The following is a 26,325-nucleotide window of genomic DNA, read 5'->3' on the forward strand; positions in this document are numbered from 1 at the left end:
ATATGGGGTTGAGAATCACAAGAATTTCACACACATAAGCACAAATGCACACTTCCGTTCGTTGATCACTACTCGGACAGTTCCTATTCTTGGAATACAAATTGACGCTATTCCATTAACGACTAAGCCTGCCGTCTATCACCATCCAATCAACATTGAATTACCTGCATGACGAACAGGCAAGACCACCAAACACCAAACACGACCAGGAGCGACGACACAATATATCGTGTTAAAATTCGCATCACTTTTTTTTGTGGAAGCTCTGCGTTTCCCCTTTTGGCAACGACAGCCGAACATTTTAGAAGCCCTTTGGTGAAAAATTTGACAAGAAACTCGACGACGAGAAACAGAGATGACGGCTGCAGTCTCCGGTGCGAGCAGCTTGTGAGATAGTTGCTTCGACTCTAGAATATTGTATAGTAGATTTTATATTCAGAATGTAGCCCTTGACGGTTTTTTCTTCTTTTCGCTGTGCTGTAGGATTGTAGTCGGCGAAGGAATCGCAATTCTCGTAGTTTTATATAAAATTTGCAGCTAGTACTGGTTATTCGATAGTCAATTGCAGAATAGACAACAAGGTCAGTAAGGTGTAAAAGTTCTCAAGAGAAAGTTGTTGCAAATATGCCACCAAAGAAACAGGTTGAGGAAAAGAAAGTGTTGCTCGGCAGACCAGGTAACAATTTGAAAGCCGGTATTGTTGGTCTAGCTAACGTGGGTAAATCTACATTTTTTCAAGCGATTACGAGATGTCCATTGGGTAATCCAGCTAACTACCCGTTTGCCACTATTGATCCTGAAGAGGCGCGTGTGATTGTTCCATCGCCAAGATTTGATGAGTTGTGTAAAGTTTACAAGCCAGCATCTGAGGTGCCAGCGCATTTGACGGTGTACGACATTGCCGGTTTGACAAAGGGTGCATCTGCAGGTGAAGGTCTTGGTAACGCTTTCTTGTCCCATATCAGGTCGGTGGACTCGATTTATCAGGTTGTCCGTTGTTTCGACGATGCGGAGATTATCCACATTGAAGGTGATGTTGATCCAGCTCGTGATTTAGAGATCATAAACGAAGAGTTGAGATTGAAAGATATTGAATTTTCTGAGAAGGCGTTAGAAAATGCTTTCAAAATTGCCAGGAGAGGTGGTCAATCACTTGAAGTCAAGCAAAAGAAGGAAGAGGCGGCTTTGATTGAGAGAATTATTGAATTATTGAAGTCTGGACAAAGAGTTGCAAATCAACATTGGACTCCAAAAGAAGTCGAAGTCATCAATTCAATGTTCCTTTTGACAGCAAAACCATGCATTTACTTGATTAATTTGTCCGAAAAAGATTACATTAGAAAGAAGAACAAGCATCTGTTGAGAATTAAAGAATGGGTGGATAAATACTCCCCAGGTGACTTGATCATTCCATTCAGTGTTTGCCTGGAAGAAAAGCTTTCTCACATGTCAGACGAAGAGCAGCAACAAGAACTTGAAGACCTGAAGACCCAATCAGCGCTACCAAGAATTGTTACAACAATGAGACAAAAGTTGGATTTGATCTCTTTTTTCACTTGTGGTCCGGACGAAGTTCGTGAATGGACAATCAGAAAAGGCACAAAGGCTCCACAGGCTGCTGGTGTTATCCATAATGATTTAATGAACACTTTCATTTTGGCACAAGTCATGAAATATCAGGATGTCATTGAATACAAAGATGATGGAGCTATCAAAGCTGCTGGTAAATTACAGCAAAAGGGTAAAGAATATGTTGTAGAAGATGGTGATATCATTTATTTCAGATCAGGTGCTGGTAAAAACTAGACTCAAGTACTTTTGAAGTAGATCATTAACCTAAATAAATAACATAAATAACTAATAACCTAAAAACCTATACAAGTTATCTCTATTTTCTTTATACTTAACATTTAATTTTATTTATTTACAGGACTGTCCTTTAGCATCATTTCAACAAAAAGGAATACCATTTTTCATTCATTTTTTCACGTTCTTCTTTTGGAGTATAGCTCTTACAATAATCTAATATTTTATCAACACCTGTTTTTTCATCATAATTTCTTCCAAGAGCTTCAACAAAATTTCCTTCTGGGTCCATCAAATAAAAGAAAATTGAATGGTCAACCAAATAATCTTGTCCAGGCTTCACTGATGGCGGAGTAGAAAAGTAAACCCTGTATTGCTTACATGCACTTTTCACCTCATCATAAGTACCTGTTAAGCCGATGATATCTGGATGAAAGTCTTCTAAATACTTTTTCAAAACCGCTGGAGAATCCCTTGCTGGATCACACGTAATGAAAACTGGTTGCAAACTGATACCATGTTTCTGTTTCAGGTCTTCCAGCCATATTCCTAACTTGTCCAATTCGTCAGGGCAAATATCTGGACAATGTGTGAAACCAAAGTATAGTATTGAAAACTTGCCAAGTAAATTCTTCTCAGTAAACTCATTACCATTGAAATCAATCAATTTGAACGGTCCGCCAACTACAGGCCTGCCGTAGCCTCTATTAGCTTCCGCTTCTCTCATCGTCTCTAACCTTTTTTTCTCCCGCGAGAAGAAATAATATAATCCCCCGCCTACAGCAATGATCAGGACTGCAGCTTTCCAAGTTGCGAATTCTATAGAGTTGCCAGTCAACTTTTGTGAGCTCGCATCAACACTGCCACCTATGGGTATTCTACTTAGTGGTTTTTTTTTCTTTTTTTCCACAACATCAGAGAGTTCCTTTCCTGTATTTATGGAGCCTTTCTCATCGCATAAACGTGCACCATTGGACAACAGTCTAATCCTATTCCAACTTGCACTTCTTATTTCTAAATGTGATTCCGTCTTAATGGCATTCAGGCAGCTATATACACTTCGTGAAAAGCCCCCTCTAATGGACCTTGCACCAGCTATTCTAAGCATTATATACCTCTTTTTCGACTTGAAAGTTTATGAATTTCTATCAAATATTTGATCTTTTCAAGGATTTCAATGTGTCAGGTATACAAGTTAATTATATCACCGCTTTCAGGCAGGGCTGTTTTCGTTATTCGCGAGAACTCAATATCACAAAAAGAATATGTACCAAAAATCAAGAATCAGATTCTATTTACATTTTGCCTATTCAAGCAATGTTAGTATTTATCGACATTTCGTAATTCTAGGTTTGAAACTGTTTCTTCAATTAGTTCTGGCATGGCCAGTATCGGTGGATGATTTATATTCAAGGATTTTGTTATGATGCCTTTGAAAGGTTCTGAAATGTTAGTATAAGGCAACATTCAAACACTGAGAACCTTAGTACACAAGTGATGACAAAAAATCCGTTTATGGTGGAACCTTCAGGTTCCCCTACAAGACCATTGCATCCGCAATTGACTCGGTTCCATACAAACACAAGTGATCGCTCTGAAGCAGATGGTTATGGTAACACAGCTGCTTACGAGGAGGACGGTTCTGAATATGACCATTCTAGGATGTTCCAAGGACTGCCACAGTCGCCCTCAAGAGCTGCTGCTAGGTACTCTCCTGATCGCCGTCATAGGACTCAGTTCTATAGGGACAGTGCACATAACTCACCCGTTGTGGAAAGATATACGACACAAATTGCAAGCTCTCCCCGTAGACTCAACCAAGCCGTCTTGGAGGTCAATGATTACAGCATAGGGACGGAAGATATGGTAACTAGTCAATATTCGAACGACATAAACTATGTTCGGGGTAACAATCTCTTTGGAAATGCGGCCGCTGATAGACAATATTCAAGAAGCTCCAGGTTGACAACATCCACGGCATCTACCACAACTAGATCTAGTTATGATATAGAGGGTGAGAAAAAGGGCCGCAATTCGATTGACAGCTACGATGACCAATCAACAATATTTTCCACGAATTTTGCAGAGACCAAATTTGAATTAAATCATCCAATTCGACGTGAGTATGTCAGACGTGCTAATTCTGAAAGTAGAAGAAGGCCTATTGTAGACAACTCTCATTTCTCCAAAACAATTCTAAAATTAGACAATCCAATCCCAAGAGGGCTATTGGATACCTTACCTAGAAGAGACTCCCCCGAATTTACTGAAATGAGATATACCGCCTGCACAGTTGATGCTGATCAATTTTCACAAGAAGGTTATACACTGAGGTTTGCAGAGATGAATAGAGAATGTCAGATAGCAATATGTGTCACTATGTATAATGAGGATAAATTTGCTGTCGCTAGAACAATTGACTCAATTATGAGAAACATTTCACATCTATGTGGTCGCATGAAGTCTTCTGTTTGGGGGCCAGATGGTTGGAAAAAAATTTCTGTAATTTTGATTAGTGATGGTCGTAGCAAAGTTAATCAAGGTGCTTTGGATTATTTAGCTGCTCTAGGTGTTTATCAAGAGGATATGGCTAAAGAGTCTGTTAATGGTGACTCTGTGAAAGCTCATATATTTGAGCTAACGACTCAAGTTTCGATTAACGCAAACCTCGATTATGTTTCAAATGATATCGTCCCCGTTCAAATGATCTTCTGTCTAAAAGAGGAAAACAAGAAAAAAATCAATTCTCACCGTTGGTTGTTCAACGCTTTTTGCCCTGTTCTACAGCCTCATATTGTTACTCTAATTGATATCGGTACGCGTTTGAATGATACAGCTGTTTACCACTTATGGAAAGTATTTGACATGGATTCGAATGTTGCTGGTGCAGCCGGTCAAATCAAAACAATGAAAGGTAAATGGGGATTGAAGCTATTGAATCCTCTAGTGGCGTCTCAAAATTTTGAATATAAAATTTCAAACATTCTAGACAAACCTTTGGAAAGTTCGTTTGGTTATATATCAGTGTTGCCAGGTGCCTTATCTGCTTACAGATATAGAGCACTCAAAAATCACGAAGACGGCACAGGTCCACTAAATTCTTATTTTCTAGGAGAAACTCAAGAGGGTAGAGATCACGACGTCTTCACAGCTAACATGTATTTGGCTGAAGATAGAATATTATGCTGGGAGCTTGTAGCTAAAAGAGATGCTAAGTGGGTTTTGAAGTATGTAAAGGAAGCAACAGGTGAGACAGATGTCCCTGAAGATATTCCTGAATTCATTTCTCAAAGAAGACGTTGGTTAAACGGTGCAATGTTCGCAGCTCTTTATGCCCAGCTCCACTTTTATCACATTTGGAAAACAAAGCATTCTGTAACTCGTAAGATTTTTTTCCATATTGAATTTTTCTATCAGTTTGTGCAAATGCTCTTTTCGTGGTTTGCTATTTCAAATTTTGTTTTAACATTTTATTATTTGGCTGGATCAATGAATGGAGTTATCAAACATGGTAACGCCGTATTCATTTTCTTCAAATATCTAATCTTCTGTGACCTGGCGAGTTTGTTCATCATTTCCATGGGGAATAGACCTCAAGGTGCCAAACACCTTTTCATTGCTTCTATGATAATCTTGACAATATGCGCTGCCTATGCGTTGATTTGCGGGTTTGTATTTTCCATCAGAGCTTTACAATCGAAATCTGAATCTAGCTCTGTTTTCACCAATATCATAATTTCGCTGTTGTCAACCTACGGTGTATATACCCTGACTTCCATATTATACTTGGATCCATGGCACATGCTTACATCCTCAGTGCAATATTTTTTTTCACTTCCTGCTTTTACCTGTACTTTACAGATTTTTTCATTTTGCAATACGCACGATGTTTCATGGGGTACTAAAGGCTCTACACAAAGCTCAAAACCTTTATCAAAGGCTATCGTTGTCCAAGGGCCAGATGGAAAACAAATTGTGGAAACAGACTGGCCTCAGGAAGTTGACAAAAAGTTCATTGAGATAAAAAGCCGCTTGAAGGAAGTGGAGTTCGAAGAAACAATTGTCGACGAGTCACAAATGCGCAATGATTATTACAGAGATATTAGAACCAGAATTGTCATGATATGGATGCTTTCAAATTTAATTTTCATAATGTCGATCACCCAAGTTTATCAACCCGAGGACGTAAATAACGGGTACCTAATATTCATTTTATGGTCTGTGGCGGCACTGGCAGCATTTAGAGGAGTAGGATCTCTATCATTTTTATTTGTGAAGTATCTAAGAAAGATTGTGAGCTATAGAAATAAAGTGAAAGGTTCTGGGTCCTATAGTTTGCCAAAAATGAATATATTTCAGAAAAGTAGTTAGAGTTGAGAATCGATTGCGGTTCTATAGAGTGTACATTATTAAGAGAGTTTATTTCGATTTTTTATCTTCCCAGTATTAATATATATATATAAACATCATAAAAAAAGAATAAAAGTAAATATTTATTTGTTTCTCAAGACTCTGTAGTTATCGTAGTTGATAATCGCTTGCAGTAAAACTTTGAACCCGTTTTCTACCTCTTCTGCAGATGAATATTCATAATAGTTATGAGAGAGACCATCCTTAGAGGGTATAAAAATCATGGAAGTTGGTACATGTGGTGCAGTTTGACAGGAATCGTGTCCAGCACCAGACCATATCTGTCTTACTTCAGTTTCTTTGAATTGTGCAAACGCAGATCTGGAAACGCACTCGATACAAGTCTCATTGAATTTAACAGCTGGAGAAATCTGTAATACTTCCCATTCATACGACAATGGGCCAGCTTCATTTGCCTTGACCAGCTTGTTAAACTCTTCTTTAACTTCTTCTAAAATCAAGGCTGTAACTGAATCTTCTGGATGTCTGATATCCAAAGTGAAAGTGACTTCACCTGGTAAAATGTTGACCGAATATGGTTTGGCATCGATAACACCGCAAGTAGCTAACGCTTGACGGGATTTAGCAATCTCGGAGGTGGCAACTATCATCTTGGCAGATGTCAACAGAGCATCCTTTCTTAGCCTCCATGGTGTCGTACCCGCGTGGGCACCACAACCCTTGACAGTGATCTTTGCCCAATGATACGATTGAACACCTGTAACTATACCGACCTTTTTGTTTTCATCTTCTAAAATTGGGCCTTGTTCAATATGCAGTTCAAAATGAGCATCAATTTCATTTTCTTTGTAACTTGCTGGTGTATCACCAAGGTATCCAATATTGGTCAATGACTCTAAAACATTCTCTGGTTTATCTTCGCCAATTGCGACTAGATTGTAGGCTTCTTGTAAATCCAAATCATGCGACCATACACTACTGCCTGTACATGAACGAGCAAACCTCGCTCCTTCTTCATTGAACCAAACAACGACGCACACGTCGTAATTTGGTGTATAATTATTGTCCTTGAAAGTTCTCAAAACTTCTAACCCGGCCAAAACACCCAGAATACCATCATACTTACCAGCTTCCGGCTGGGTATCCAAGTGCGATCCTGTGGCCGTTGGTGGCTTATTTGTCTTGTCCTTACCTGGGTAGATCGCGAAGATATTCCCAATTTTGTCAACTTTGATCTTACAGCCCAGAGATTTACATTCCTTTACAAACCAATCTCTCACTTTACCATCCTCGGCAGAACCAGCCAATCTTCTCATACCGAATTCATGAGGTTCATTCCCCCAACGGTATGCAGAGCCGAATAAACCGCCAGTTTCCAAAATCGTCGAGTTTAATCTTCCAGAAGTAATTGCCAATGGCGCAATTGCTGGAATACTCAACGTGGCCGATGTTGTCTGTGTAGAGGTTGTTGTTGTTGACATTGTCGATTATGCCGGGGAATATATTTCAAGTGATACTTCAAGTGATACTTCAAGCGAGACTTCAAGTGCTTTGTCTATGAGTAGCTTGTAAACATAAAGCGTAGCTCCTTACACATTTGAACTATCCACAAGCTCACTTATATATCAACTACAGAAATCAGTTGGACCAAGAATTTCTAATACAACTAATAATTGATCATCACTAAGACATCACTAAACTTATCGCTTGTTTTTTTATTTCATGGCAAGCGATAGCACTGATAACGTATTCCAGCGCATTTTCATCCGCGGCAGCGTCAATCAAAGGTCAGACCGGCCACCGAACGCCGAACCAAGCATACGATCTGACATTTACAATGGAAGTAAGACGCGACAGCGTGAGATTATCGCCTGTCCTAGATAGCGTTTGATCGCGCTTGGTCAAATTGAATGTCATTTAAACCATCAATTGTAATAAGTCCATTATCAGCTATTCAGGAACTAACGAAGTCGTGATTCGTGCCCCGGCATCAGTCACCACCGCCAACAGTTTCATGCGCTTTCATGCGCTTTCATGAGCTTCTAAATTGGGATCGTGTTATTTTTCGCATCAAGGACGACAGGAATGTTATGCTTCGAATATAATGAAAAACGTTTGGAACATCATCTACCACGAACATTTTTGCGTATTGAAAAGAAGCTGATCATAGACACATAGAGAGCAGATCCTCCTCTCTTGTGTGATATTCCGCTGCATAAGTGGCATTGCACATTTGAAGTATTTGGGGCCTCTACTTTGTCTGTGAAGTCGTGCTCATAGCTGTTTTACCACGTTGCAGAATTGAAAGATGGCGGGCAACGGGAATGAGGACGAATACTATCTTCAATTCAATCAGGATGCGATGTCGCTGCTGCCCTCGAGGCACAGTACCGTCAATACCAATGGGAAGCCCCATAGACAAGGATCGTTGGTGCGGCCCGAGCGGAATAGGCTCGATAATCCTGATAATCCGCATTACTACTATGTGCAGAAGGCACAGGAGCAGAAGGATCATTTGAATGTTAAACCATCGACCACTGGAGTAGGTCCCAATAGTATAACACGCAGCGATACGCGGGGTAGCAGTCTAAAATCACGAACTGGTGGTGGCGTCGTGTATGATGTAGCGGATGGATATCAGATGCAAGATCTGGACAGTGATCACGAGGGGAAGACTGGCAGTGCCAAGATTAGAACGCGTCAAACCGGCGAGGATCAGGATGGAGACCATGCTATCGATGACTTAGATGATTACGGTGGTGAGAGCCGAAATATGCTGCCTGTCAGAGACGATAGCACCAAACTAACTAAATCTCAACTCAATGGTACTACATCCAAGACACCAAGTTTATGGCAAGTGTATTGTTATATCATAACATTTTGGGCACCGGCTCCCTTGCTATCACTGTGTGGTATGCCAAAAAAGGAGAGGCAACTAGCTTGGAGAGAGAAAATTGCACTGATTTCAGTAATCCTTTACATAGGTGCATTTGTTGCATATTGGACTTTCGGTTTTACAAAAACTGTATGTGGTGATAGTATTCTGCGTTTGAGAAACAATGAAGTTTCTACGGGTTATCTGATTATTAATGGCAGGGCCTATGGCCTTGATTCATCATCGCATCCTGGCGCTGCAGGAATAGATGCTGGAGCCAACATTTTATATCCTCCGATCAATGCTGGTGGTATGGACGGCTCATTTCTCTTCCAAAATGTGAATGGTAACTGCTTAGAGTTGATTACTCCAAAGAGCAATTGCACCATACCTCATAATGATAATAATGAACTAGCATGGTATTTTCCATGTAAACTGGTAAATCAGGATGGTTCGTCGCAACCCAACTTTACCAGATCAGAATTTTATGATGGTTGGGCGTGCCATACATCAGAATCTGCAAGGTCGGCCTACTATATCTTAGAAAGTACAGCTGATGTATATTTCACTTGGCAAGATATTAATAATTCAACGAGAAATCTGGTAGTTTACAATGGGCATGTTCTTGATCTAGATCTTTTGGATTGGCTGGAGAAAGATCAGCTCGACTATCCTTCGGCCTTTGATGACTTGAAAAATTCCAATTTACAAGGATATGATTTATCAGTCATGTTAGCCAGCAGCTACGAAAAGAAAGTTGCAAGATGTCTGACCGAAATCATAAAAGTTGGTGAAGTTGACTCCAAGACAGTGGGCTGTATCGCATCTGATGTCGTTCTGTATGTTTCTTTGATTTTTATCCTTTCTGTTGTGATAGCTAAGTTTGTTATTGCATGTTATTTCCGTTGGACTATCGCTAAGGGCCAAGGTGCTTACAAGGTTGATAACAAAACCATGGATAAGCAGCTAAACAGTATCGAAGACTGGTCGGAAAACATGGTTACGCAAGCGCCAATTAAACAAGTTGCACCAGAGTTAAGACCAAGCGGGGCCTCGCATAAACGCAAGTCAACAATCGATCTTTTGAAGCAACGTGGTTCCAAAATGTTCCAATTCAATGACCTCAATGATAATGAACTCTCCGGCAATAGTTATAATGGCACAATCAACGGTGTGACTACGGTAGCTACACAAAACGCGATAAAAAACTCTGATCACCAGAGCACCGTTAATGCTGGTAAAATGTTTCAATCTCATGATAACTCTACTCTTTACCCAACAAATTCCTCAATGTGGAATGGAAGCAAAAACTTGACTCTACCTCCCGAGACAATGTTCGACACATTAGACCCAATGATAATTAGTCCAGATGTTGTTCAACAGCCTCCTTTAAGCTATTTACCATATGGATTCCCCTTAATACATACCATTTGTTTTGTCACATGTTACTCTGAAGATGAGGATGGCCTGAAGACAACTTTAGATTCTTTATCCACCACGGATTACCCTAACTCTCATAAACTTTTGATGGTCGTATGCGATGGATTGATTAAAGGTTCCGGAAACGATAAAACAACTCCAGAGATTGTACTTGGTATGATGGAAGACTTCCTCGTTCCCCCTGAAGCTGTTCAGCCTTACTCTTATGTTGCTGTTGCCTCCGGATCTAAGCGTCATAACATGGCCAAAATATATGCAGGTTACTACAAATATGACGATTCAACTGTCCCACCGGAAAAACAACAACGTGTTCCCATGATTACTATTGTTAAATGTGGTACTCCTGATGAACAGGGATCAGCCAAACCTGGTAATAGAGGTAAACGTGATTCTCAAATTATCTTGATGTCATTCCTACAGAAAATAACATTTGATGAAAGAATGACAGAATTGGAGTTTCAACTTTTGAAAAACATATGGCAAATTACAGGGCTGATGGCAGATTATTATGAGACGGTCTTAATGGTAGATGCAGATACGAAAGTTTATCCTGATGCACTTACGCACATGATTGCTGAGATGGTAAAAGATCCGCTAATCATGGGGCTCTGCGGTGAAACCAAGATTGCCAATAAGATGCAGTCATGGGTCACTGCTATTCAAGTTTTCGAGTATTATATTTCGCACCATCAAGCTAAAGCATTTGAGTCCGTCTTTGGATCAGTAACATGTCTACCGGGTTGCTTCTCAATATATCGTATAAAGGCTCCTAAAGGATCAGAAGGTTTTTGGGTCCCGATTTTGGCTAATCCTGATATTGTAGAGCGCTATTCTGATAATGTCACAAATACACTGCATAAGAAGAACTTATTGCTTCTTGGGGAAGATAGATATCTTTCTTCCTTGATGTTGAGAACATTTCCGAAAAGAAAACAAGTTTTTGTCCCAAAGGCAGCGTGTAAAACAGTTGTCCCTGATGAATTCAAAGTTCTGCTTTCTCAGCGTCGTCGTTGGATTAACTCTACCGTCCATAATTTATTTGAATTAGTTCTTATCAGAGATCTATGTGGTACTTTCTGTTTTTCAATGCAATTTGTCATTGGTATAGAACTGATTGGTACATTAGTTTTGCCTTTGGCGATTTGTTTTACCATTTACGTTATTATTTTTGCAATTGTATCTCGGCCGACTCCTATCATCACTTTGGTTCTGCTTGCAGTAATTCTGGGTTTGCCCGGGATGATTGTTGTTGTCACAGCTACCAGGTGGTCTTATTTGATGTGGATGCTGATCTACATTTGTGCGTTACCAATATGGAACGGTGTCTTGCCGACTTATGCGTACTGGAAATTTGACGATTTCTCATGGGGTGATACTAGGACTATTGCGGGGGGCAATAAAGGTGCGCATGATGAGGTTGAGGGTGAGTTCGATCATTCCAAAATCAAAATGAGAACGTGGCGCGAATTCGAAAGAGAGAATAGACTAAACAACGCAAGAAGCCAGGATGAAAGTCAAGCAGGGTTATTGTACCCATAGAAAATGACAGTTCAAAAGCCTTAACATGTAGTGAAAGATCAAATAGGGCGGTATAGGTGGATTTCCACCATTTGCATATTATTTAAAGCAAAACAAATATTTATATAAAAAAAAAGCATTCCTTCGATATCAGTTCCCTGATACTTATTTTTGATATATGTCATAGCGAAAAAACGTCGAAGTGCAAAGGATGTTCCCCTGTGGAATACTCACCTAACAACTGTTCGGTCTTCTCCCAAGGTACTCCAAAAATTCCACTGTTAATTTTAGGCATCTCTAGATTGTAGTTTGATAAATTCTCGTCCAGATTTCTCATCAGAATATCTAGTTTCTTGTCAACATTGTCTTCTAGGAAATTGGGTTTGCGATATATAATGTTTCTTAATCGATCTAATGCTAACAATGTATTCTCTAGTATTGAGCTTTGCTGGTCATGGACTGATCCACCATAAGTGGAGGTAAAGAGACAACAAATAATGAGATTTTCAGATTCAAAACTTGGAATCAAAAGACATTTGCCTAAAAGTCTATCATTATATTTCTCGCAAATATTTCTATAAACTTGTTCAGCCTTGGGATAGCGTTGAGCTAACTGATAAGCGATTCCCCCTCCCCATGATCCCCTGCAATTGCAGGAATGAATCACTATGCGTTGCAAATTACTGCTGTTCAAGACATTTCCTTTAATGTGACTGACGTTGCTCATGAAAATCCATAAAAAGAGCCTACTCTCTTTGTTTGCTAATTTAAAGCAGAACGGTTCATATAAGACAACTAAGTATGCAAGCTTAAGATTTAAAAACAAAAAGGTTTTAAGGTGAAAAAACTAAAATACAAAAATTAAATTGAATCATTATATATTAAAAATATATCTTGGAGGTTTCAAAAGTAAAGAAGTAATGGGATTAGAAGAACGCTTTTCCAGTACCGTATTCATAGACATCAACGACATCATCTGTAAGGTCTTTTTTCTTTAATGTCATTTTCCATTCATTGTCGAAATCTTCGACATCAGCCCAGCGTTGGAAAAATCCTTTATCTTTCAATATATTTTTCACAGGCTGCCCAGGAACTGGAAAGAAATAGCACAGTACGATATATATCAGGGCACTGATAAAATAGCCGATATAATAATTCAAGTAATATAAGTTTAATGCACCTTGAGAAACAGTGATGGCTGGTGCACCGACAGTTCCGATGAAACCCGGTAAATTTGGAGCAATACCACACAGATAAGCAACAGCGGCTCTCCAGTTGCAGCCGTATTTGTTGTACATGTAGAATGAGCCTTTTTGGTTAGAGTATAAGTGTGTAATTTTGACATAGCCTCTTCTTACCACAAAATAGTCTGCAAACACGATACCAGCAATACTGGACAAGAAAATTGCATAAGCTGATAAAGCCATAGTGAATTTGTTTGATGTTGCCAAAAGATTCCATGGACAAATACATAATGCAATGGCAGCACAGAATAAAGAGCCACGTCTAATGTTGATAAACCTGGGGAATAGAGCAGTCATATCGGTACCACATGATAGAGAATTAGCAGAAATATTGGTACCCAATTGAGCAACTGTAAAAACAAATGAGATCAAGAAAACACCAGCTCTTGTGCCCCTTGTAAAAGTTGTTTCCAAAAATTGTGCCAGCACATCGATTGGAGACCAGTAATTAATCCCGTATAATTGAAATCCCGCTGCTGTAACTATAATACCAACTAAACATGTAATAGAGAACAGAAATGGGATAGCGACAAGCTGGATCCATAAGGAGGAGTTTTTAGTAGTTGAAAATCTTGCGAAATCTGGTGCATTAACGATTAGAGTTGCAAAATTTGCCAAACAGCCGACAACGGATCTAACCATAATCCAGTTGAACTCTGAGCCGTGGGGTTCAAACTCATTCAAAGCTCCTAGAGCAATAGTCCCGTGTGACTTTCTAACGGCCCAAATTAAAAATCCAAATGCAGCGAATGGAACCATGACTGCCTTGACTGTGAATAAATGTTTCAACTTATGTGGGGGAATTAACAAAAATGGAAGACTGCCGACCCAAAAAATGAAGAAACACATAAAGTTGTATGTAGTAGCATTCGGCGAATTGAAATGATCAGGGATTCTTGTTTCCAAGTTTCTTCCAAACACAGACTTCAACATCAGTGAGATGGTAGAACCACCTAGGTAGGACTGAACAGAATACCACACAATAGCCATAACAACACGGTTAATGATTGGCCACATGGAAAAGTAAACACCAAATGAAGCTCTAACGGCTATTGGGAAGGAGAGATGGTATGACGAACCAATTCTTGAAGCAAGCACAACGAATAAACCAACACAACCGTAGCCGATCCAGATGGTGATCCAGCATTGCCACCAATTCAAACCTAATTGCAAACCCGTCGCAGCCACTTGCCACGTATTGATGTTGAAACAGTCAGCTAACCAAAAGTAAGCAAAATTCCACCAAGACCAAATTCTTCTCTTCTCTTCAACAGGCTTCAAATCATGATTATTCAAAAACGACTGCTTCAAACTCACACCTAAATACGCCTTATCCACGACCAACCAATTGCAATAGAATTTTTGCCAAGCAGTTTTGACCTCGATATCCTTCTCGGAAATTGAACCCGTACTCAAAGAATCGTCCTCGCCACCATACGAAGACACTACCTTGACGTTCCTCTTCTCTGACTCTTCCTCAGTGCTTGAACCTCTCTTTTGCAGATATTTTTGCGAACGGTTGCTGAAAACAGCAGCTAGCTCATCAGCCATTTTATTGTTTTCTATTTTAAGTGCTTTCTTTGACCTGTTACTGTATTCGAATCTTAATGAGAAGTCTTATTCCATGAATGCCCAACCTTCCACGTATTTATATATGTAAAAGTGCATCTCACATTTGATGCAACCTGCATTTAGTGTTAAATTGCAGATCAAAGATTTTTCATGAAAATAAGGATCGCAGAGATCTCAAAATGCTTCTGCTTCTGCATACACTGGCTAATTGACTGATCAGAACAATTTTGACTTATCTTATCGTAATCCGGCGAATATTCAAGAAAAATGCATTATTTTTGCCTCATGACATCTACTGATAAAGTGCGTTTTTCCTTTTTTTCCCGCTTCTTCGATGGCGTTGCGCCTGACAGCGCTGTTGGAAATCCGCCGGATTAAAATGAAGATGCAGTTATGTCGTGTTGCGAACCAATCCCTATCACCAATAGACAAGCCAGCGACGCAGTTCTCCGAATAGACGCCGGAATTCTCCGAGACATATTCTTATCAAGGTAATACCTTGTGTAAAACCTTGGAAAGAATCCTGAAAGGGTCAAGTGTTCGTAGATGGATTAGCTTTTTGGTCAAAAGAATGCAAGGTGGATCTGGGGAAAAAACCTTGGGCTCTCGGAGGCTTGCGAACGCAAATTCCATTTCTTCACAATTTAAGCAAATGGAGGCACTTTCTTGTTCAATCTTAGTTTCTAGTGACAGATACCCAATTGCAATCTCTAGTGAGAGAACTTATTAAGGTGTTTCTTACATGTATGTAAAGTTTGTGTATATCTTCTGAAGTGATACAGCAAAATTATTTAGAATTGCACAGAGCAAGCTCCTGGGCGCTATTTTTTCTCTTTAGAGCCTCTTAGTGATAATCTACTTATCAAACGCTGAGAAAAATCTTGCAAAGCCGTGGTATCAAGAAGACTTACCTGTCTCACATGGAACAGGTAGTAAATGGCTACCATTGCAAAGAAATTGAATATGATGTATGCCCAGTAAAGTCCAAAATTTCTCCAAAGATATGAATAACTTCCTCCTATACGACGTAGATATTCATCACCGACACTGTATAGACAATACGCACAGTCTTGGGTTGCATCTGGGTTATTGACGTAGCCGGTATTAGTGGACAAAAATGACTCCATGTACGAACCACAAGTTTGTCCTGCAGGCGGATTCAGATAAGACAGCTCTTTACCCCTGCAGACAACCTCCTTGCCATGTAAAACGAGTGAGAGTAAGTTCTGAACGAAATATGTGTATGGGGAGGCCTTCCACATGAAAGTCCAAAAACCGGGCATCAAAGATGGTGGCTGAACAACACCACAGAAACTCAATAAGAATGACAATACCAGACCCATAATCACATTTGCTGAAGGTAGGTTTGGTGCCATGTACAGTATCATTAAGCCCAGAGAGATGTAGAACAGTTGAAAAAGGATGGAATAGTTCAAAAAGAAAACTGCCGACCTCGATGCCTCGAAGAAAATTCTCAGTGGGAAATAAAAGGAGACAAAATATATCGTTGAGAAAACAAAATGGTACGGTATTTCACAGAGGTACTGAGTGATCAACAATAACGACCAGTGAAACATATTAGATTTCGATTCTCTAACCTCGAATAATTCTCTGGCAGCCAAGGCACGAGCTTGGATTTGGTTCATCGCAGGTGCCGAAATCACAATCGATATGAAAGTTGCGAACAATGCATTTTGCAAACCAGTATAACTATCACCAACATTGAAGAACGTGAACCCTACGTAAACACCACCAACTGTCATCAACATAAATTTTGACATCAAATAAGGTAGATCCCTCCAGAAAGTAGTGAACGTTCTCAAGTAAACATACTTCATTTGATAGAAATAGCCGGTGGCATATTTGGTAGGCTTTTTATCTGTGTCAGATGATGGCGCATTTTTTTCAGATAATTCGATAATCATTTGTTGAACTTTTTCTTCATTTACTTTGTATTCCGGTGATACTCTCCAAATTTCATGCCAATCTTCATTCACTGATGCTGTGGCACCTGCCCCTATTGCTTCAAGAATATATTCGGCAGGATTTTCCTTCGAATCACATTTTCGAGCACCATTTCTTTCGAAGTAACTTAATAATGTTGATGAGTTTTCACCAACATCACCGAAATATACAGTTTGACCACCTTTTTTCAGCAGTAGTAACCTATCGAACTGTTCAAATAAAGTAGCAGAAGGTTGATGAATGGTACACAAGATTGATTGGCCGGCATGTGATAATCTTCTCAACAGTTGCACGATTGCCCAAGCAGATTGTGAATCAAGACCAGAAGTTGGTTCATCCAAGAACAGTAAAAGATCAGGTTTTGCCACTAGTTCGACACCAATTGACAATTTTTTCCTTTGTTCAACGTTTAAACCAGCACCAGGTACACCAACAAGTGCCTCAGCATACTCCTGCATATCAAGAACTTCGATAACCTTTTCGGCAAAATCAATTTTCTCGGCATCCGAAACAGCTTGAGAACGACGCATCCTTGCGGAAAATATTAATGATTCTCGCACTGTCATTTCTGCTATATGTAAATCTTGTTGTTGAACATATCCAGTACGCCTTTCAAAACTTGCATCAATGGAGCAGCCATTAACCAGCATATCACCTGTAATAATGCCAACATTTCTTTGGGCCAATGTATTTAATAATGTGGTTTTACCAGCGCCTGATTCACCCATGAGGGCTGTCATCGTACCAGGTACACAATAACCAGAGATATGATCCAATAATTGACGTTCACCACCATTATAAGGAATAGTAAAACAAACATCTTTCCAGAGAAAAACCCCTGTACTTTTCAAATCGCCAAATCCATTGAGTTCATTTTCTTTGGAGCTGACGCTGTTACTACCATTTACAAGATCTTCTTTAACATCTGCGATATTCATATTATCAGCAGATTCTAAATCATTTACATCATGATTTTTTTTCAAAAATCTTTTAGCACCTTTCCTAAAGATCAAAGCATCACCGCCACCTTTTACAGGACGTTTGTATTCTGTAATGATAGCTTTTAATGCAATATAACCGATTAAGAAACACCACATGATACCAAAATTTCTCCAAGTATCTTTATATTGATAATCAAATTGTTCTCTTAGATAATCGTCACCCAAGACCCAGGATTGACCAGGTCTTGATCCAACAAATGCACAAACTTGTTGATCAGGTTCTAAATTTGTGTAACCAGGCCCACTTGGAACTAAACCACCACCACAATCCATATGTCTACCATGAAATTCAGCATTTAACATCGATTCAAAAGCGTATCTAATTGGCAAAACGTAAGCAATCCATTTGAACCATGGATGCATAGAGGGTAGTTGAATCATATAGGTGGAATAGAGAGATATAGACATCATCAAGATACCTGCAATTGCATTGGCCTGAGATATGTCATCACAGGCAGCAGCTATCATTTCAAACAGTCCATTGATCGCTTCAGAGCACATTGTCAAAAAGAGATAAACGATGAAAAAGCTGCCTGCGTTTCTGTGTAACCCAGCTAAGAAATATAGAATGATCAGAAATAATGTTAACCCAATCATTCTAAATGGGAAACTTGCAATAACGCTACCCAAAGCCTCGGTTGATGGATGATAAAAGGAATAATTTTTATGCTTCAATAAAATCGGTCTGTGATCAAAGGAAATATTTGCTAATGCCATTAACGAATAGTAAAGTAAAGCAAAATATAAGGCACCGCCTCTTGTGAAGGCACCATTCGTCGAGGATGGACTATTGTAAGCCAATGATCCAATAATAAAGGCCTGCGTTACAGCCGCAGCGATATTGATAACAGTATAAGATTTATTACCGTAAATTCTTTGTAAACCACGCACTGAACAAAGTCTCAATTGTTCCCAATAAGAAACGGTGTAAAACGATTTTGTACGGGCATGTTTTGATTTTTCTTGATTCATGGATTCATGGTATATATTTCTTGTTTTGTCTGGATTAACCTTCTCTTTATAATCTTTCAATTCAGTGATAAACTGCGAAAATTCTTCTGAATTTCTCCAGTGAGATTCAAATTCTTCAGCAGTTCTTGGGACTTTATTCTCGTAACCTTTCCTAATTTGGTGATAACCATTTGGATCTGTTAAAGCTGTTAAAAATTCTGCAGTATCTTGCCTAGAAGGGCATTCATAACCCATATTGTAGAAAAAATCCTTGGCGTCCATGATATTACCATAGTAAATCTGTCTCCCGGAATACAAAAGTGTAACCTTATCAAAAGTATCGTAAATATTTTGACTTGCCTGATAGATCGTTACCAAAGCTGTTGAGCCCATCAAATTTGTCATAATACGAATAGCATGCGCATATTCCAAGGCCGTTGAAGAATCTAAACCTCTTGTAGCATTATCCCAACAGTAAATTGAACCTCTGGCTACCAAAGCTTCAGCGATTGAGACACGTTTTCTTTCACCTCCAGAAACACCTCTAACGAAATCATTACCAACCTTTGTGTCATATGTATGAGTCAAACCAAAAATTGTAGCAAAAAGATCTCGTGTTTGATCGATGTATTCCTGGCGGGACACGTTGTGAACTCTAACCGATGGTGTCTTGCACGCAATTGCAAAATCTAAGGTCTGTTTGACAGTCAAATATGGGAAATGAACATCCAGCTCACCATTATAGATAACATCAGCTTTGAATTTCTTCATCATCTCCTTTTGAGGGATACCATCGTACGAAATATCTCCTTGTACGCCACCGGAAAACTGGTCTATTACACCAGCCGTGACTTTTAGCAGTGATGAACAGCCAGCACCAGGCCTACCGAGCACCAACACCATTTCACCCGGGTTCGCAAGCAGATTGACATTTTGCAAAATTTTTCTCTTTTTCTGACGCCGCTTATTGACGACAGCCTTAAAGATGGTATACGGCAACAACAAAATGTTACCAAACGTCGCACCCTCCAGCGCGCTTTCATCGTCACCTTCAGCGCCGACGTTTTCAAGCATGACACCCGTCTTTCTGAATTTCACACCCTGTTCATTAGCGTCTGACACGAACTCCTGCAGGATTCTGTTCGCATTAAAACCCTGGCCTGCATCGCCAGATCCATTGTTCCCGTCGCCCAAGCTCTTTATGTCAATTGGGCCATCTCTCGTTGTCATTTTTGAGAGCGTTCTACTTAGATTTTCGATATACGAAGCAGTTTGCTCGTCGAACCCCGACGACAAACGTCTCGAAATAGGGCGACCATTCGGTAATCCACCATTGGGATCATAGTCTTTCAAGCTGGAGGCCCCAACGGTTTTGGACTGCGACCGCGACTCCGTTGCGGATGAGCTCTCTGTCATCACTTCTGAAAAAATTGATCGAGTTCCACTGTACTATAATATTTTAATTAGGGACTTACCACAAGACAGCCATCTTTTTGACCGCAAGTAAAATATACCCTGGTCTTATATTATTCGTATTTTTTCAATTATTGCCTTGGAAGCCGCCCTTGCAGAAGGAAATAACAAGTAAAAAAGAATTACCATTGCCAAAGATCATCACTAAAAAAAGAAGAAAATCCAAGGACCTTCTTTTCTACGATGGAAATAACGAATTTTTTTTTTTTCCATATTTCCATTTTAGCAGTGAGGGGTAGAAGCAGAGGGGTGGTAGCAGACAAAAACCCAAAAGAGGTTATTTCCGCGAAGCTTAAGTTAATAGCAGAGAGGCCTCCAGTGAAATTTTTCGATGGGGCTGCGAACGAAATATTGAAAAAAGCAGGTTTCCGGACACTTCCGATTTTTGACCGGACATTTGTCTGGACAGAACAGACACCGCAGTTTGAGACACCGCGGTTATCTTGCGGAAATACGTCATTCACATTCGGGCCTCCGAATGGGTCTGGGCCGAAAATAGCAGAGTAAACGGACATTCCTAGGCCGGCGCACGTACGCTGGATTTACGACACCGCAACCTCCTGCCGCATGGAGTTTCATTGCTGTGACTGTCAGACTACATCTCGCACCGTACGAGGAGGGGACGCTCCGAATTTAATAAAGTTTACGGAAGCCTGTCATGGAAATTCGTACCGAGTAGTTTCGAGACACGCAGTAAGGGTTGGTATTGGGGCTTATGGATTCTGAAAGCTCTTAGTATTGGCGAATGTCAGGCAGCATTATGGTGTATTGTGAGAAGGTGGTTGAATCCGGTCACATGACTCTCACGTGGAGCTTACTAAGGTGTTAGTTCTTGTTTCTCCTCCTTTATCTCACGGTTGATATGGCAACTTGGCCGAGTGGTTAAGGCGAAAGATTAGAAATCTTTTGGGCTCTGCCCGCGCAGGTTCGAGTCCTGCAGTTGTCGTTTTTTTTTTGTTCTATGCAGTTTTTTCCGATGTGCTCTACAAATATTCCGGCAGTTTGGATATGGCAAAACCTCTAAAGGATCCCCCGGGTGGCAAATACAAAACTAAGTTCGACACGATACAACAGATACAGATACAACAGGAGCATCGTAGTTACCATGGGACAAGGAGTATCTGCTGGTCAAGATAAAAAAAAAAAGAATAGTAACAAGGATAAGCCAAAATATGAACCACCAGTTCAATCAAGATTCGGGAGGAAGAAAAGAAGAGGCGGTCCAGCAACAGCTGAGAAATTACCAAATATAAACCCGTCAACCCGTTGTAAGCTGAAGCTTCTAAGAGTTGAGAGAATCAAAGACCATCTACTGTTAGAAGAGGAGTTTGTGACGAATTCAGAGATCCTTAAACCATTTGAGAAAAAACAAGAAGAAGAAAGAAAGCAGCTGGAGGAAATCAGAGGTAATCCGTTAAGCATCGGAACTTTAGAGGAAATTATCGACGACGACCACGCAATTGTCACAAGCCCAACAATGCCAGACTATTACGTTTCCATACTGTCGTTTGCTGATAAAGAACTTCTAGAGCCGGGATGTTCTGTACTTTTGCATCACAAGACAATGTCAATTGTTGGTGTCTTGCAGGACGACACGGATCCGATGATTTCTGTGATGAAGATTGATAAATCCCCGACCGAAAACTATAGTGATATCGGAGGTCTTGAAAATCAAATCCAGGAGATCAAGGAGGCTGTCGAGCTGCCATTAACTCATCCAGAACTGTACGAGGAAATGGGCATAAAACCACCCAAGGGGGTTATACTGTACGGTGCACCGGGAACAGGTAAAACTCTTTTGGCGAAAGCAGTTGCAAATCAAACCTCTGCGACTTTTTTGAGAATCGTTGGTTCCGAATTAATTCAGAAATATCTTGGTGATGGTCCACGTCTCTGTAGACAGATTTTCAAGGTTGCAGCAGAAAATGCTCCAAGTATTGTTTTCATTGATGAAATTGACGCTATTGGTACAAAAAGATATGATTCAAATAGTGGTGGTGAGAGAGAGATTCAGAGGACAATGTTAGAATTACTGAATCAATTAGACGGGTTTGATGATAGAGGTGATGTTAAGGTCATTATGGCAACAAATAAAATCGAAAGTCTTGATCCTGCTTTAATTAGACCGGGGAGAATTGATCGTAAAATCCTTTTCGAAAGTCCAGATTTGTCAACAAAGAGAAAAATTTTGAGTATTCATACTTCAAAGATGAACCTAAACGAAAATGTCAACTTTGAAGAATTAGTAACATCAAAGGATGAATTATCTGGTGCAGACATTCAAGCGATGTGTACTGAAGCAGGTTTGTTAGCTTTAAGAGAGAGAAGAATGCAAGTTACTGCGGAAGATTTTAAGCAAGCAAAAGAACGTGTAATGAAAAATAAAGTTGAAGAAAATCTTGAGGGTTTATACTTATAAGTATTTAATTAAATATCGAAATTGCATTTAATATCTATTCCAATGCATGTTTTGTCCCTTTTTCTCTCCTCAACTCTTGCTTCGTAACTCCCCCCGCTTTGTTTTTTTTTTCATTCTTCATTTTTTTCAGGTTATCTAAAGAATCCTTTAAGTTCAAACTCTCTGATATCGAGCACCAAAAATATCAAAATAAATAACAAATCAGAAAAGTCAAAAAATTGTCAACATCCACATAATTTGATTCGAGCTCTTCTTGTGAACCCTAGAGAATAGAGTTATCGGTTGCGATTGTCATTTTTTCATAAAGTTGTACTCCCCTTCCCTTCCATTAGTGTCTATTTGTTTATTTCCTCCCAACGTTGGTTGATATATCATATTACTCCTGTCTTAAAGGTCTATTTGAGTTAGTAGAGTGTTATAAGATCAACTTCTCTGCAATATATTCAAATTCAAGAAGTTGGTTTAGTGATATTCAGGCAAGACTGTGTTCTATTTTTGGAAAATCTCGGTTGGTCGATTACACGTCAGACAATTCAATAAGGTGAAGGCTGTTCCACTCTTTACCATCATACAGTGAGAGTCAATAACAAACAGCAATATGAGTCCTGTCGCTAAACATGGCGATCAATACCAATTGAGCTATCGGGTCGGTGTCGCAGAGAATAAAAATTCAAAATTTCGCAAAACTATGGAAGATGTTCATACCTATGTTAAAAATTTTGCATCGAGGTTAGATTGGGGTTATTTTGCAATATTTGATGGTCATGCTGGTTCGCAAGCTTCAAAATGGTGCGGCTCTCATTTACACAGAGTTGTTGAAGAGTTATTGCTCGAAGACGAGACAGACGATGTAAGGAATGTCATGAACCGTTCTTTCTTACGCGTAGATCAAGAAATAAATTCTGAATTACCTGGTAATAGTGGTTGTACGGCAGCCGTTTGTATGTTGAGATGGGAATTACCAGATGGTGTACCTGAGCAGTCCCCTGAGTTGAATGAACATAAAAGAAAACTATATACAGCAAACGTGGGGGATTCTAGGATAGTATTGTTTCGAAATGGTCAGAGTATAAGACTAACATATGATCACAAAGCTTCTGATATATTAGAAATGCAAAGAGTTGAACAGGCGGGTGGACTTATAATGAAAAGTCGAGTTAATGGTATGTTGGCTGTTACAAGGTCTCTTGGTGATAAATTCTTTGACGGTCTTGTTGTTGGCAACCCGTTCACGACAAGTGTTGAAATAACGAATGAAGATAAATTCTTGATAATAGCATGTGATGGACTATGGGATGTCATAGATGATCAAGAAGCATGTGAAATTATCAAAGATATAAAGGAACCTAATGAAGCCGCGAAAACACTTGTTAGGTATGCCTTAGAGAATGGAACCACAGATAACGTAACGGCGATGGTTGTATGTCTATAAACTATTTACGAATACATAAAGATTTGCATAATTTCATAATACCCGGATTTGCATGGATTCGTCTTGGCATCATCTTAACTACATTCTCAAGATAGGCTACAGCTCTGCATATGAAAGGAGGCTAATCTTTGAGAAAAGAACTATATTATATATTGAATCCATTCAGATCTAAATCTGCGGGGTTACCAGTAGTATTCCAATCAATGTTGAAATCGTTGAAGTCATTCAATGTTAAATAATCATCCTCATTATCATCAAGATTATTTCCTGCAGATGTATTATTCAAAGCTGTAACATCTTTATTGTTTTCTGACGAAGATGGCTCAAAGTTTTCAGCTAATGGCATACCATCATTGCTATTTGAATTGTTTCCATTATTATTTTCGTTCATTCTAGCGTTAAAATCGGGCATATCTAATTCACCACCATCTAAACCGGAAATCATATTCATATTCATACCTAGATCATCTGAACCATTTTGCAACGATTGTTGGTCAAGACCGGGTGTTTGTTGGGCAGAGTATTGTCTAATATGCTTTGTCGACTGTGCTTCTCCGTTCAGTTCTGTAGGGGAATTCATCGGAAGATCTTTGGCAGCTATTGCACCTGTGATATCAATATCGGTAGTATTATTCTTTCCAAAATCTGCCAGCAGACCGTGTGGTGTAGCCATTGAAAAGTCCACTTTAGAATCTGAATCTGAATTATTCAATTGAGTTTGTTGCTTATTTTGTTCATTTTGCTGTTGGTCCTCCTCTTCCTGCGCTCTTTTTTGCAGCTCTTCCTGCTGCCTCTTTAGCTCTTCCTCTTTCTCTTGCTTTATTCTGATTTCCTCCATCTCTTTCTGCTTTTGTCTTTCCTTCTCTAATCCAATATCATGTACCGTTTGAACATAACTTTTACTCTTTGATAGCGTTGTTTCTAAATCATCTAAAATAGCATGAAAAGAGTGAATTTTTTCTGCCAGTTGTCTTTGCTGACTTTGGCTGAATCCATTGACGACCAAAGCGTCTAACTGAACTGTCTTCAATTGCTGTTGTACCATCATTTCGGATGCGATCTTCATAATGTCATCAAAGCATTTAGTCAGTTTATTTCTATGAACTGGCGGGGAGATTTGACTTGAGTTTTGAAGAGGACTATGGATGCTCGCATTTTCCGATGCGAATGCCATGGGTATTGAAGGCGCAAAGCTGCTAGCAGGATATGCTGGTTCAAACTTTAAACTCCACAGCAACCGCCTCTTGCGCCGATCAATTTCAACTTCTTTTTACGCATGCTTGCATTTTGACAAATCGGCTTTGCTTACCCTGCCTCGTCTTGCGAAATGGAAATCGGCAAGTTGTTACCCCGATGACACCTGAAATCGTCAGACAACGGAAACTGTATGTTAGAGCAGATTGTCAGGGCTGCGTCTATAGTAGTAAAAGTGAAGCACAGCTGATTAAAGTAGTTGCATCTCTTTCAATTCACTCCCACTCTTTCTCATTTCTCGCCGCGGATCTCAACTCGAGGCTGTAGCACAAGCAGAAACAGCAAATAACCATACAACACGGAAGCAATTGTGCACGCTTGCTTTCCAATCCATAATTTAGACCATGGATACTGATTTTTCTAGCTCTGCAAACCCAGCATACTTTTTGCCCTTTTCGAGGCCACTGCATTCGCTTGTGACAAAAAACAACCTTGCCGTAAGTGTGATCCCGTTGTAATATAACGCTACAAGTTATTTACCTTTAAAGGAACCTGGGACACTCTTGAAAGTTTCCAATACAATCAATCAAAAAAAGATCAACGGCTGTTTCATACATACCTTAGGCACTGCTACAGCTATCTTCGTAATATCAAGGCTAGACTCCGCCGTCGGCGAGGAAAGCGCCTGAAGCAATGAGAGTTGCACTGTGAGCATTACCCTCGAGAAAAAACAGCTGTAACCACACAGAATCCTTCAATGAAACGACAATCTGTCAGTGGTTATCCTCATTTCAGCGGCTATTTGCCGACGCTAATACCAATATAAACAAAATCAAATTAGTTACCCGCGCTTAGAACCTCTAGCCAATCATCGTATTTTATTTCCTTTTTACAGCGGGTAACTGTATGAAATTAGTGTTTTTTTTTTGCCGGTCTTTTCCTCGCTCAAGCCCAGCTTTGGCAATGGCAGAGAGCAGCTGAACGACACTGTTGGACTGGAGGAGACCCCTGTCGGCTATCGTGCTTGAATAATTACAACGGGTAGGCTAGTATCTTTTCCACTA

At 39.7% G+C, this 26,325-nt stretch overlaps 11 protein-coding genes and 1 non-coding gene across 12 annotated transcripts; 6 read left to right on the plus strand and 6 right to left on the minus strand.

Moving 5' to 3' along the window:
- Positions 1–624: 624 nt before the first annotated feature.
- Positions 625–1,806, plus strand: OLA1 (Obg-like ATPase; the record flags this gene model as incomplete). Its single annotated transcript, XM_037287695.1, has 1 exon — positions 625–1,806. The coding sequence occupies one exon, from the start codon at positions 625–627 to the stop codon at positions 1,804–1,806; it is 1,182 nt and encodes a 393-aa protein (XP_037143590.1).
- A 139-nt stretch (positions 1,807–1,945) lies between these two features.
- HG535_0C02130 (uncharacterized protein) lies at positions 1,946–2,914 on the minus strand (the record flags this gene model as incomplete). The annotated part of the gene is made up of 1 exon (XM_037287696.1): positions 1,946–2,914. One exon carries the CDS (start codon positions 2,912–2,914, stop codon positions 1,946–1,948), a length of 969 nt encoding a protein of 322 aa, XP_037143591.1.
- Positions 2,915–3,303: 389 nt separating this feature from the next.
- On the plus strand, positions 3,304–6,177 carry CHS2 (chitin synthase CHS2; the record flags this gene model as incomplete). The annotated part of the gene is made up of 1 exon (XM_037287697.1): positions 3,304–6,177. The coding sequence occupies one exon, from the start codon at positions 3,304–3,306 to the stop codon at positions 6,175–6,177; it is 2,874 nt and encodes a 957-aa protein (XP_037143592.1).
- Positions 6,178–6,299: 122 nt separating this feature from the next.
- HG535_0C02150 (M20 family metallo-hydrolase) lies at positions 6,300–7,658 on the minus strand (the record flags this gene model as incomplete). The annotated part of the gene is made up of 1 exon (XM_037287698.1): positions 6,300–7,658. One exon carries the CDS (start codon positions 7,656–7,658, stop codon positions 6,300–6,302), a length of 1,359 nt encoding a protein of 452 aa, XP_037143593.1.
- Positions 7,659–8,485: 827 nt separating this feature from the next.
- CHS3 (chitin synthase CHS3) lies at positions 8,486–12,031 on the plus strand (the record flags this gene model as incomplete). Its single annotated transcript, XM_037287699.1, has 1 exon — positions 8,486–12,031. One exon carries the CDS (start codon positions 8,486–8,488, stop codon positions 12,029–12,031), a length of 3,546 nt encoding a protein of 1,181 aa, XP_037143594.1.
- Positions 12,032–12,191: 160 nt separating this feature from the next.
- On the minus strand, positions 12,192–12,737 carry POA1 (ADP-ribose 1''-phosphate phosphatase; the record flags this gene model as incomplete). The annotated part of the gene is made up of 1 exon (XM_037287700.1): positions 12,192–12,737. The coding sequence occupies one exon, from the start codon at positions 12,735–12,737 to the stop codon at positions 12,192–12,194; it is 546 nt and encodes a 181-aa protein (XP_037143595.1).
- Positions 12,738–12,936: 199 nt separating this feature from the next.
- FUR4 (uracil permease) lies at positions 12,937–14,805 on the minus strand (the record flags this gene model as incomplete). Its single annotated transcript, XM_037287701.1, has 1 exon — positions 12,937–14,805. The coding sequence occupies one exon, from the start codon at positions 14,803–14,805 to the stop codon at positions 12,937–12,939; it is 1,869 nt and encodes a 622-aa protein (XP_037143596.1).
- An 842-nt stretch (positions 14,806–15,647) lies between these two features.
- Positions 15,648–20,159, minus strand: SNQ2 (ATP-binding cassette transporter SNQ2; the record flags this gene model as incomplete). Its single annotated transcript, XM_037287702.1, has 1 exon — positions 15,648–20,159. The coding sequence occupies one exon, from the start codon at positions 20,157–20,159 to the stop codon at positions 15,648–15,650; it is 4,512 nt and encodes a 1,503-aa protein (XP_037143597.1).
- A 921-nt stretch (positions 20,160–21,080) lies between these two features.
- HG535_0Ctrna5S lies at positions 21,081–21,162 on the plus strand. Its single transcript has one exon. It is a non-coding gene; the product is annotated as a tRNA-Ser (tRNA).
- Positions 21,163–21,321: 159 nt separating this feature from the next.
- Positions 21,322–22,635, plus strand: RPT2 (proteasome regulatory particle base subunit RPT2; the record flags this gene model as incomplete). Its single annotated transcript, XM_037287703.1, has 1 exon — positions 21,322–22,635. The coding sequence occupies one exon, from the start codon at positions 21,322–21,324 to the stop codon at positions 22,633–22,635; it is 1,314 nt and encodes a 437-aa protein (XP_037143598.1).
- A 598-nt stretch (positions 22,636–23,233) lies between these two features.
- Positions 23,234–24,067, plus strand: PTC1 (type 2C protein phosphatase PTC1; the record flags this gene model as incomplete). Its single annotated transcript, XM_037287704.1, has 1 exon — positions 23,234–24,067. One exon carries the CDS (start codon positions 23,234–23,236, stop codon positions 24,065–24,067), a length of 834 nt encoding a protein of 277 aa, XP_037143599.1.
- A 145-nt stretch (positions 24,068–24,212) lies between these two features.
- Positions 24,213–25,241, minus strand: MED2 (Med2p; the record flags this gene model as incomplete). Its single annotated transcript, XM_037287705.1, has 1 exon — positions 24,213–25,241. One exon carries the CDS (start codon positions 25,239–25,241, stop codon positions 24,213–24,215), a length of 1,029 nt encoding a protein of 342 aa, XP_037143600.1.
- Between the last annotated feature and the right edge of the window lie 1,084 nt (positions 25,242–26,325).

Source organism: Zygotorulaspora mrakii, chromosome 3 (assembly GCF_013402915.1).
Source record: "Zygotorulaspora mrakii chromosome 3, complete sequence".
NCBI lineage: Eukaryota > Fungi > Ascomycota > Saccharomycetes > Saccharomycetales > Saccharomycetaceae > Zygotorulaspora > Zygotorulaspora mrakii.